This window comes from Labeo rohita, chromosome 19 (assembly GCF_022985175.1).
Source record: "Labeo rohita strain BAU-BD-2019 chromosome 19, IGBB_LRoh.1.0, whole genome shotgun sequence".
Lineage (NCBI taxonomy): Eukaryota > Metazoa > Chordata > Actinopteri > Cypriniformes > Cyprinidae > Labeo > Labeo rohita.
The window spans coordinates 26,165,762-26,178,045 of NC_066887.1; the positions used below are offsets into that span (position 1 = coordinate 26,165,762).

The following is a 12,284-nucleotide window of genomic DNA, read 5'->3' on the forward strand; positions in this document are numbered from 1 at the left end:
TAGCACTTTATATTGCACAGCCAACGCAGATTGGCATAGACTGTGTTTAATATTGTTTATTTAGGTGAAGTCAAAATCAGTGTATTAAGGTTTGCTTTGTTAAATGCTTGATGGCCTCAACACAATAACATATTTATGTATGCCACTGCATACAAGCAAAGCTAATAGAAGCACAATTACAGAGAATACATTAGGATTAAAGGGGAAACAAGGCACATTTTCATTTTAATTAAATATGTTTATTATTTATTTCAGAAGATATGGCTCAGGGAGAAAGGGGGATGAAGTAACCAGCTGATTTCAAAAGCGTGATGGGAGTAGAAGCAGCAGAAGTGAGATGCACAGATAACGTCACGCTGGGCATTATTATAGTATTTCACTGTTAATTGCATTTGAGCTTTTAAACTTGAAAATAGTTTTTTCTATTGTGCAATGCAACAGCGATTTTTGTGGAAATAATGCAGCTAAACACAAACAGGGCTATGATTTCATGGAGTGTTTATGGGGAGTGTTTGCATGCACATCAAAATTAAAATAAAGCTAATTAGAACCTTATTATGCAAGAAATGTTTTTACATGAGATGTTTTTTCCTACAAAGTTGGCGCCAGTTTATGAAGCAAATCACTTGCTTTGGATGAAAAGTATCTGTTAAATACACATAACTGCACATTTTTGAGTTTCACTTTATTTACTTGTTCACTGTAAAAAAAATCAGAATCTCATATAAACTTAAAAAAACAAGGTTGAAACTGGTTAAATTATTTTGATGAGTTAAAGTAATAGAAACATATGCTGTTTTCAAATTACTTTAACTGATTAAAAGTGTTGGCATTAGATATCAGGATTTTTTTTTTTGTACCATTTTTCAGAAAAACATAATTTAAAAAGATATTGTTGTGGACAGAGATATATTTTTGCTGTGGCCTATAATTTAGAAGTGTGGTCTATCAATACCAGGTGGTATTTTGTACAAATGTAGAAAGACTTCAGTATTATTTCAGTTTGAATATTGTTGCACATTGTTACTTTCGACCCTGTTGGTTGGGACGAAAGTAACACACAGGTGGGTCAAAAGTAACACAATACAAGCTAGATTTTTTTGTATTACTCTTGTTTTTGATAAATATACATGGCTATCCTTGTTAATATGTAACTGCAAAAATATTTTGTATTTTATCTTTGCAAAAAAATTACATTTAAGTTTCATCAAATCTTTTGAAACCCGAGTATACAAACTTGAATTGTTTAAAATATTTATTTATTCAATTTATTTTTATAAAAGATTTTTAACAGAATGGACAATATGAAAATTAAATTAAATCAGCATAATATAAATTCTTAACATAATGTAACAGCAGGCCTATTCATGTTTGTTTGTATGCATAAATTTGAAATGTGCATAAAAACATCTGGAAATACTGCAAATTCATAGGTGGAGGTGGAAAAGCTAAGGTATGGCTAAAACCTAAATATGACTAAGGTAAATGTGATGTAGCAGCTGCCCTGAGACTGATATTCCCGACAGATAGGCTTATGTCCAGAAACGCCCTCTCATGAACATGTGGCTGAATCAGACTTCTGTCTGTCTTTCTGACCCTCACCCTTGGCATATATTCTTTTGATATAATACATCCTAAACATGTTATATAAATGATGCAGGACACAGAAAGTATATAAATGATGCAGGACACAGAAAGTCACCACATTAGCATGCAGTGGGACAAAAGAAACACCTGTTGTCACTGTAGGGGGACAAAAGTAACAAGTGTTACAAGGAACTCCTTACATTTTAAATCCGATTTACTATTATACTGAAAAACTCTGAAAATTCAAACTTCAGGATGCGTTACAGCACTAAATAACCTGTAGATTGATCATTACTGTGACACATAAAATGAGAAACACAACACAACTAATTTGAAAAAATTACCACTTCCATAATTTACTTATTGTACTCGAAAACTGCTTTCCGGACCTAACCGTGGGAAACAATGACGAAATCAAGTAATATTTCTCAGCTCCGTCAAGGGTTGCGTGCTGAACGTGCTGTCGTCAAATCACTTACTGTTACTTTTGTCCCGCATTACTTTTGTCCCCTACTGCCACAATCCACATTTGCTTATATTTCAATACTTTCTCATTCACTCACAAGTTTGCCGTTCTTACGAGAAACTCTGCTAAAGTTTTGTGAGCCAATGCAAAAGCACTGAAATATAATTTTCCTACCTAGAGTAACTTCCATCATCATGTCCCTTTAGGGGTATTAGCTGGTTGGACACAAAAAACTATCCCATGGTACATGGCAAGATTAAGCAACTGTGTGGAAAACAAATGACACTTTTACATTCCAATGACAAATGCAGTATGCTAATACCAAGGCTGTTTTGTTTTTCAGAAAATTAAACTCGCTTTTCAAGGTTTGACGCTGTACTGTACGCACAACAAAGATGTTTGCTCTGGAAGTAAGTGAACTTTTTTTGCTTCACCCCTGGGAAAAAATACAGAACTGTAGATAGCTCACAGAACATGTAAACTTATATTTTCCCATAAACCTTGGGAAAAAAAGATAACTTTGACTATGTTTATCGTTAAGTTCAGGCTTATGTTTATTCACACTGAGCCTAGATGTTTATTCTGGGAGATAATGTAGCTTTAATATATACAGTATACAGCAGCAGGGTAATATTTTGTTCATTCATTCAATATAGAACATTTCCATTTCTACCTGCCTTCCTTTTTATGTTTGCTCATTAACAAACATATAAATATACTGAGAAACATTTAAGGGAACCTTAAAGTAGTGTACTGAAGATTTTGAAATATTATATAACTTCATCTGATATGCAGGGCAACTGAGTTCGCCGTGGAGCATTTGTCCACTCTCATTGAGTCAGCTTTTTACTGTACACTATTAATAGGCACAATGACCCCTTCAAACAAAAGGGTCAGTTTGTATTGGTGCCTCCAACAAGCTCTGTGTACTCACTGAAAAAAATAAAAAAGGTACAAAAACAGCAGCAGGTTTTTCGGCTAACCTGACTCTGCCTAGTTGGTTTTTTGTGCATCGGCGTCACAGACCTCTTCTGGTTCAACGGTAAACCCAACTTGCACGGTAAGAGATGACTTCTCCAGCTGTGATCGAGCTGAATTTGCATATTAGAGTTGTATTTACCAACACAAAGTATGTTAGAAGGGTTTTAGTTTTGCAACAAATCCAGCATACATACTGTGGAGTCCAAAAGTCTGAAAATCTACAATGTTTTTGTGTAACCTGGGCAAAATGTTTAAAAATTGAAAACAAAGAAACATTAAAATAAATAAATGACAGAAAATGAATCACACTGAAAACAACTTTCACACAGAAGTTGCTAGTAAATTTTATGATTACAAAGAAACAACAAGTAACACATTAAATAAAATGTGAATTTCTGAAGAATCAAAGAGTATTTCCCCGTAAAAAGTGAAACAATAAACTTAAAAAAAGAAATACAGCTGTAAGCAGCGATTACCAGGGTTCAAGCGCTTTAAGGTATTTAGGCACATATGAAAAAAGACATTATTTAGAAAGCCTGTAACCACCAAATCAATGATCTAAAAAGCATTTTTGGCAAATCCATGTAATTTACCATAGAAATATTACTTTTTTTTTTTTTTTTTTTTTTATACATTTATGACTGTTATAGCGCCAGCTGTGGTCTGACCTCCTTAAAACTTTGGATGCTTGTTTAGAATCACCTGTTGTGTGTACTCACCAGGTTTTATGAAGTTTTGAGTTTTCCTTTAGGCTTTATAGGATTTTAGGTAAATTTCTAAATGACCCTGTTATAACTTCCCAAAGGGTAAATTTCAGCTTTAGTTTTTTTTTAAATAATTATTGCTCTAGAGAATCTAGAGAATTGTACTGCAGTGTTTTTTTTTTCCAGATTGACTAGGACTAGTTCACAAAAGTAGATTTTTTTTACATCTTCTCAATCATTTAACAAACTATTTGATTGACAGCAGTGGTTCTAGAGGCAAAGTTGTCCGGAATGAGGAATTCTACCATATAATAAGAATATCTCATGTATGTGCGAAAAACCTGCGTGATATGCAATCGTTATGGCCTAGAAAAATGTGATATCATCCTCTAGTGGCTGATTCTTTACAATTTTTCACAGACCTTTGGGGCTGTAAGTCAAATGGGCCTGTGAGTCAAACAGGCCCACCGGGTTTTGTTCCGATCGGCCTCCGTTAACCTTGTCTAATAGGTGCTCAAACTTCATTGGCCAATGCTGGCCATGTTTGTTTGAGATATGCAAATATCCTTCTATACACTTGTGGCATTTTAGACCAAAACCGTGCACAATGATTTTCATGTTCATAGGACAAATGGTTGTGTATTTATAGCCACTTTTATGTTTTTTCCCTCTTATAGCGCCAGGCCAAGTGGCCAAGCTCAGATTTTTTTTCCCTATGACCACAGATTGAGCTCTTACATAAGTTTGGCAAGGATATCTCATTCCGTTCAGGCATTTTGCTAAAAGTGGCCCCGCTCTTTTCAAATGCTTTGGTGCTGAGTCAAAAGTTCAACTTCTCCAGAAAATCTTCCTGCATTGGTTTAGTTCTAATCGGGCAAAAAACCTAGGACTATCTCACAAAAGTAGGTTTTTCTTTAAGAAGTTTTTTAAAAAGTTAAAAACCATTTATATGGAGTCCACTATATGGAGTAAAATCCTGGAATGTTTTCCTCAAAAAACTTAACTTCTTTTGAATGAAGAATAAAAAAAAGACATGAACATCTTGAATGACACGGGGGTGAGGAAACTATCAGGAATTTTTTTTTTTTTCTGAAATGAACTTTTCCTTTAACCTCATCCTGATGTTAGTGAATATGGAGTATTCTAAATTAGCGAGCAGGTGCACAAGGTTAGTCATTTGCATAAAAAAAGCCCAGACCATCTCCATTGGTGACCCTGGACCACAAAACCAGTCTGTCAGGGCTGTGTCAGACTGAGACACACGAAGACGAGATATATTTAACAGTCTTTAATATAATCCAAAGAACAAGGGTAAACAGGAACAGCCAGGAAACACACACGAAACTACATCAAGGTCCGACGACAAACACTGAACTGAATCCAACTTATAAAGGGGTGCAAACGATACATGGACAGGTGTAGATAATTAACCAATGAGAACTTAACAAGAAACAGAACAGGAAAACCATATAAGGACGCACGGGAGAAACCAACATAAACAGTTCAAGTGGTGTTACACAGTCATAAGGGTCAATTTTTCCAAATTAAAATTTATACATCATCTGAAAGCTGAATAAATAAGCTTTCTATTGATGTATGGTTTGCTATAATAGAACAATATTTGGTCGAGATAAAGCTGTTTGAAAATCGGGAATCTGAAGGTGCAAAAAAAAATCAAAATATTGAAAAAATCACCTTTAAAGTTGTCCAAAAAAAGTTCTAAACTTTGCATAGTACTAATCAAAAATTAAGTTTTGATATATTTACAGTAGGAATTTTACAAAATACCTTCATGAAACATGATCTTTACTTAACATCCAAATGATTTTTGGCATAAAACAAAAATCAATAATTTTGCCCCATACAATGTATTTTTGGCTATTGCTACAAATATACCCCAGCAACTTAAGACTGGTTTTGTGGTCCAGGGTCACATATAAGGGCTCTCTGCACACACTTTCCATACAGCCTTTCGTCATTCTCATTACAGATACTCCACGCAACCCCATATGACGCTGTCTACAGATTTGCTCTCACCAGATCTTAGAGCAATGCTAGGTGCGCAGTCCTCAAAATCATTTCATACACACCTTTTAGACAGACACAGTTTACAGAGCTCTCATTAGCCGGCTGTACATGTGCTGTTATTCAGAGCTAGTCTAACATAGCTTTTCTTACTCTTTCACTGTATACACAGAAAAAAGGGGTCAAAATGATCCCTTTTGGGATACCACAGCTTGTCACTGGAGCAGTACCCTTCAAAGGACATCTTTGTACCTTTTGTCCCCCTAATAGGTACATATTAGTACCTTAGAGTAGTAATATGTAACCTTAAAGGAGAAGTCCACTTCCAGAACAACAATTTACAGATCATGTACTCACCCCCTTGTCATCCAAGATGTTCATGTCTTTCTTTCTTCAGCCGTAAAGAAATGATGTTTTTTGAGGAAGACATTTCAGAATTTTTCTCCATATAATAGACCGATATGGTGCCCCGAGAGTGAACTTCCAAAATGCAGTCTAAATGCGGCTTCAAATGATCCCAAATGCAGTTGTAAATGATCCCAGTCGAGGTAGAAGGGTCTTATCTAGCGAAATGATCAGTTATTTTCATAAAAATAATACAATCTATATACTTTTTAATGTCAAATGCTCGTCTTGTCTTACGAACTCTGTGTATTCTGGCTCAAGATGAAAAAACTCTGATCGTATTTTCTACCTTAACTTCAAAATCGTCCTTTTTTGTTAAGGCCGTTTGATCTTCTTTCCATGTTTACTTTGCAAAGACTGGGTCGGTACTTCTGCAGCGATGTAGGATGATTTTGAAATGATTTTTGAAGTTCAGGGAGAAAATACGATCAAGTTTTTCGACATACCCTAACTGTCTTGAGCCAGAATACACAGAGTTCAGGGAGAGCAAGACAAGATGAGCGTTTAAGATTAAAAAGTATTTAAATGTAAATTTTTTGTGAAAATAAATGATCGCTTCGCTAGATCATATCCATTATATGACTGAAATGTTTCTTTACGACTGAAGAAAGAAAGACATGAACATTTCGAATGACAAGGGGGTGAGTACATCTGTAAATTGTTGTTCTGGAAGGGGACTTCTCCTTTAGGGTACTATTATGTACCTATTAGGGGTAAAAAAAAGGTACAAAGATGTCCTTTTAAGGGTACTGCTCCAGTCAAGCTGTTCTACCCTAAAAAGTATAATTCTGTCCCTTTTTTTCTGTGTGAAATAATTTTACATTGAAATATAAATTTTATCGTAATTATATATAATTATTAGAGCTGCTCTCGACTAAAGATTTTTCTGGTTGACTAGTACTCATTCATTTTAAGCATTAGTCGACTATTAGTTGCACGTTTATTATTAAACCATATAAATCATAATAATTAATCTTTAATTGCCTACATAGCCTAATAAACACTCAAACGCACACAAAACAGTGCATCAGCAGACATAAGAATTATTATTGTGTCAGGGAAAAACAGCTAGGAGACTGCATTAACATTTTAATAATTTTTTGATAAACTAGTGCTTTCTTTGTTACGGCCTAAGAGAAGTCAGCAACACTGTCTCGTCATCTCTGCAGTAGTGAGGTGCTTGTATGCAGGCTTTATATGGATTACATAGTCTGAGAATAGTTGTTTTCCATTTGAATTGGTTCTTTTAAAAGTAGAGATTTCGCTCTCTAATAGATATATTTTTAATGTCCGTAAGGCAACCCTGGTGAAAAAACCAGCATATGCTGGTAGGTATGTTTTGATGCTGGGATGCTGGTTAGATATGTTTTGATGCTGGTTTAAGCATAAACCAGCAAAGGACCAGCTTAAACCAGCATCAAAACATACCTAACCAGCATCCCAGCATCAAAACATACTTTTTTTCACCAGGGAACACAGAGTTTCAGAGTTTCACACTCAAGTTCACAGAGACCGAGACGGCAAAACGGGCATCCTGTTTGCTTTCATTATTTTACAAAAGCACAACGTTTCATTGTTATTGTGAGTGCATACAAATAAATGTCTTTACAGATTTGAAAGAGGCATTACTTTTATTTGTATGACCAAAAAAGGACATTGTAGATGTCCTGCCTCATGTACTATATTACCACAGCCGTTAACGATCTGTCCGTCAAGGACTGCGTGACTTTGCCACTTTCTGTGACTAATAAGATTTTGGTTAACTAAGCCTTTTCTTGTCGACTAACCGCTATTAGGGGACAGCCCTAATAATTATATATAATATCTAACTATTATCCTGAGATGAAACATACATTTTGTCTTAACTGTAGCTATAAATTATTAAGACTGGCCAGAGTGCGATTTTTGCGTACGTGTGCTTTCAGCTGTTCACATTTTTTTTCTTACATTTAGAAAAAAAATCATTCCCACGCAGGTTTCACGCACAAATTTGCGTGTACACATGCTTAGTGAATGGGACCCAACGATTATGTAAACTTTTCTTGTAGTCTGTCAGATATTTTTGGTCTAATTGAGGCTCAAAATCCTCTCTGGAACATCTCAAATCATGCTGGAGAACATGATAAGCAGATTTAGCTCCTGTCAGCTCAAAGCAAAAGGATGACAAACCAAATACTGGAAATTCTGGAATTCATACAAATGTTGATCTTTTCTAAAATTAAATGATCTTTTCTGTATAATATAATTTGTAATGAAGAAAACTGATTAAATTAGAAAAGACTCCAAATAGAAGCAGACTTTTGGACCCCATGAAATAATTACCAAATATCTGGTTTTTATGTATGATAATGTCATTTCACAAAAAAATGTATCATTAATGTGAGTCACTAAAATTCTAATTGAATTATTCCAATGATTATCTTTATAGTAAAGGATCAGTGGCCATTGAAAAGGCTCATTATGGAAAGCACCAGAGGACGCATTTTGCAGCTAATGGTGATGGGCGTTTTGCTGGGGTGAGATTCTTAATACCCATAATTCCCAAACCTCTTTCATAGTATCTTATATAACAAATTACAGTTCTTATTCCATTTATAGTAAAGCAAAATCCATTTCACTGAAAAGAAAAATCCATCTTTTATCCATTATTTTAAGAAGTGCTTTTATCTCAGACTGGCCAAATGGCTCTGTCTCTTTGTCTACCCGGTATTATCGTGAGCAAATGAACCAATTATCTAATTTCATTATATTCATCCATTACAGATAAGCACGAGTGTATTCACAGTAATCTTGTATCTTTTTAGCAAGATAGATAAGGACGCATCTTTTGTCTGTTGATGACCTGACATCTGTTTGACCTCATAGCATGACCGTCCCAGTACACAGGGCCATCCAGACCCCTGACTATGATGACACCGCCACCCCTGAGATCCTGAACCCTTCCTGGATGGCTACCATCCCTGACGTCTACTCCTTATCAGACGTGACAATGCCCGGCACACACAACACCATGGCCCTCTACGGTGGCACACTGGCCGAATGCAACTCCTGGTCCCTCGCCCTCCAGCTGCGAGCCGGAATCCGCTTTCTGGATATCCGTGTTCGCCATGTCAATGGGAACCTGACCATCCACCACGGCATCTCGTATCAGTATGCCGACTTTGGGGATGTGTTAATGGACGTGGTGGATTTCCTAATGGAGTATCCTTCGGAAACGGTGTTGATGAGACTAAAAGAGGAGTTGAGTGAAACGCAGAATATTTACGATTCAGTGGTTCGCTATATTAATGAGCATGCACATTGGGACCTGCTGTGGAACAGTCGTGAGATGCCCACAATGGGAGAGGCGCGAGGAAAGCTGATCATACTGCAAGACTTCACCGGCCCTGACCTGGGAATGAAGTACAACTCACTGGACATTGCAGATGACTGGAAGGTAAGGAAACACAGAGGGGTTTGTGAATATGGGAAGGACTTTTTGGCAGTCATGTCATTTACACCTTTGAAATTTATTAAACGATTGCAAAAATGCATTTTAAACACTTCCGGAATAAAATTGCTGACAGTTGCTGAGGCATTCTTTGCACATTTAAGATCATTTTTAGGGCTTTCAAACGATTAATTGCAATTAATTGCATGCAAAAAAAAGTTTGTGTTATATATATATATATATGTATGTACTGTGTATATTTATTATGCCTATATAAACAGACACACAGACATGTTATATTAAATATAAAATATAAATATAAAATATTTATATATTTATATATATATAGATAAAATGAGTATAAATAATATGTGTGTATATATATATATATATATATATATATACACACACACACACACACACACACACATATACAGAATTAAAAAAATACATACATGTGTATTTATAATATTCACAGTACACACACATATATTTTGTAAACACAAACTTTTATTTTGCATGCGATTAACTGCGACAGCCATAAATTTAACATTTTTACACCTTTTTAAATTATTTGATAAAATTACAACTTAATTGGAAATGACAAATAAAATATTTTATCACAAGTGATATTGACCGTAAGTCACCCTAAGTTTTAAAGAACGTAATACTTTTATTTAATTTGATCAAAAGTTAAACAGAAATCAAGTGTATTTCAAATATATTCTTTATAAAAAAAAAATTAAAAAAACCCCCAAATGTATCAGTTTTCATAAAAATATTAAACAACACAACTACTTTTCAACACTGTTTAAAGAAAAAAAAAAAAAAAAAAAAAAAAAAAAAAAAATATATATATATATATATATATATATATATATTAATAGTAATAAAAATTAAAAAAGTACTACTGCTACATGGACATGGAAGATTGGAGTAATGATGCTGAAAATTCAGCTTCATCATCACAGGAATAAATTATATTTTACAATATTTTCAAATAGAAAACAGTTACTTTAAATTGTAATATTATTTTACGATATTACTGTTTTTACAGCATTTTTAATCAAATAAATGCAGCTTTAACGAGCATTCATTTAAAAAACACAAAAAACTTCTGAACACAATCATGTACATAATTTAACTATAACTACTGAAATGTATTATTTCACCATTTGCATAGATTATCATAGTTTTTAAAAATGTAATATTTATTATGATGGATTGTAATTTTAGGATTAAAAGTCTGAATCTGCCACAAAGGCAGACAGTTTAATGTTTAGTGATTTCATGTTCATATAACCAAAAAAACAAAACAAAAACGTTTAGTTCTTTTAAACTCAACTGCTGAAACATAAAAGTGCACATGTACAAAACCCAAGAAAAAGAGCAATGGGGTGGGAGACAAAATATTAAATTAAATGTCTGAGTCATTTCAAAGGGTTCTGGAAGACTCTTTATATTTAGTTTCCAGAGTGTAATCTTCATCTGTCAACTGTCTTTAAAAATCCATCAGAGAGAGTTTTTACTCCCTGACCACATTTTTGAAATTGTACTGATAAAAACTTTCTCTCGCCCCAGGTGGCCTCTCTGCAGCCGGAGGATGTGGAGAAGAAATGGACAAGTGTCTCCACTCATCTGGAGGCGGCTGCGGTTGGTAACAAAAATCAAATGTTTCTCACCTTCAGCAGCGGTGCCAGTATCCTGGCGCATCCCAACGCCCTGGCCCAGCTAATAAACCCCCGCCTGTACGAATACCTGACAGGCTATGTCGGTCAGACGAAACGGTTTGGTATTGTAACAATGGACTTTCCAGGGGCCAAGTTAGTGCAAACTATTATAGGCTTCAATTATTGAGAGACAACGGCAGGACGTCAAGACCAGTACACCTGGAACTCACCAAAATACTTCATTAATTGACACAAATCCCAGGTATAACTATAACTAAAATTACCCATACATTTGAATTTTCCATAATCATGACAGAAGAAGTTTGAGCTTGCTGGCAAATTTTGGAATATCTGACTTAATAAAGCACTTTGACAAATTTCTGTCATAACTCCATGTCATGACAAAATTTGAAATAAAATGCTTTCCTGTCACTTCATAAGGACTTTAATAAGCTAGCCTGCATTTTCATGGAACTCAAAATAGAATGCACTGTCCTCTTTTTATGTACGACACAAAGGAAAGTTGTTAACTGACATCCATCTTAGAACAGTCTTCAGCCAGCTGAGTTGACACAAAGTACAACAAAAGTTTGTTTTTCAGTAGCATTACGTAAGCCTCAGATGTTACAAATGGAAACTTTTTTCACACTTACACTACTGGTTCTATTTTAAGGACAAGTTCAATTTTAGTTCAAATCAATCTGTATTAAAATGTGCGATTCACTAACAAGAAAGGGCTCATAAGAATCATTCACTCAAGAATCAGACTTAGCTGGTCGTGAGAACACAATGAAAAGTGTTGCAGGGAACATTTTCAGTGTTATATGATATCCTGTATGATATGATATCATGAAAATCGTTTGGTTCCGGTATTCTATTTAATAATTTTTTAAAGCCTGTTTACACCAAGCATGACCACTGATGGAAGCTAATTTCTGCCACAGAATAAAAAATAAAAACAGGAATCAAGACTTTTTATCTCATAAAGAGAGGGGAAAAAGTAAGGGAAAAAAGAG

At 34.8% G+C, this 12,284-nt stretch overlaps 1 protein-coding gene across 1 annotated transcript; it reads left to right on the plus strand.

Annotated features, from left to right (window-relative positions):
• Positions 1 to 2,964: 2,964 nt before the first annotated feature.
• Positions 2,965 to 11,649, plus strand: si:dkey-266f7.9 (uncharacterized protein LOC100006223 homolog). Its single transcript, XM_051136116.1, has 4 exons — positions 2,965 to 3,113; positions 8,597 to 8,684; positions 9,034 to 9,604; positions 11,180 to 11,649. Exons 2-4 carry the CDS (start codon positions 8,629 to 8,631, stop codon positions 11,453 to 11,455), a joined length of 903 nt encoding a protein of 300 aa, XP_050992073.1. The 5' UTR covers positions 2,965 to 3,113; positions 8,597 to 8,628; the 3' UTR covers positions 11,456 to 11,649.
• The last annotated feature ends 635 nt before the right edge of the window (positions 11,650 to 12,284 follow it).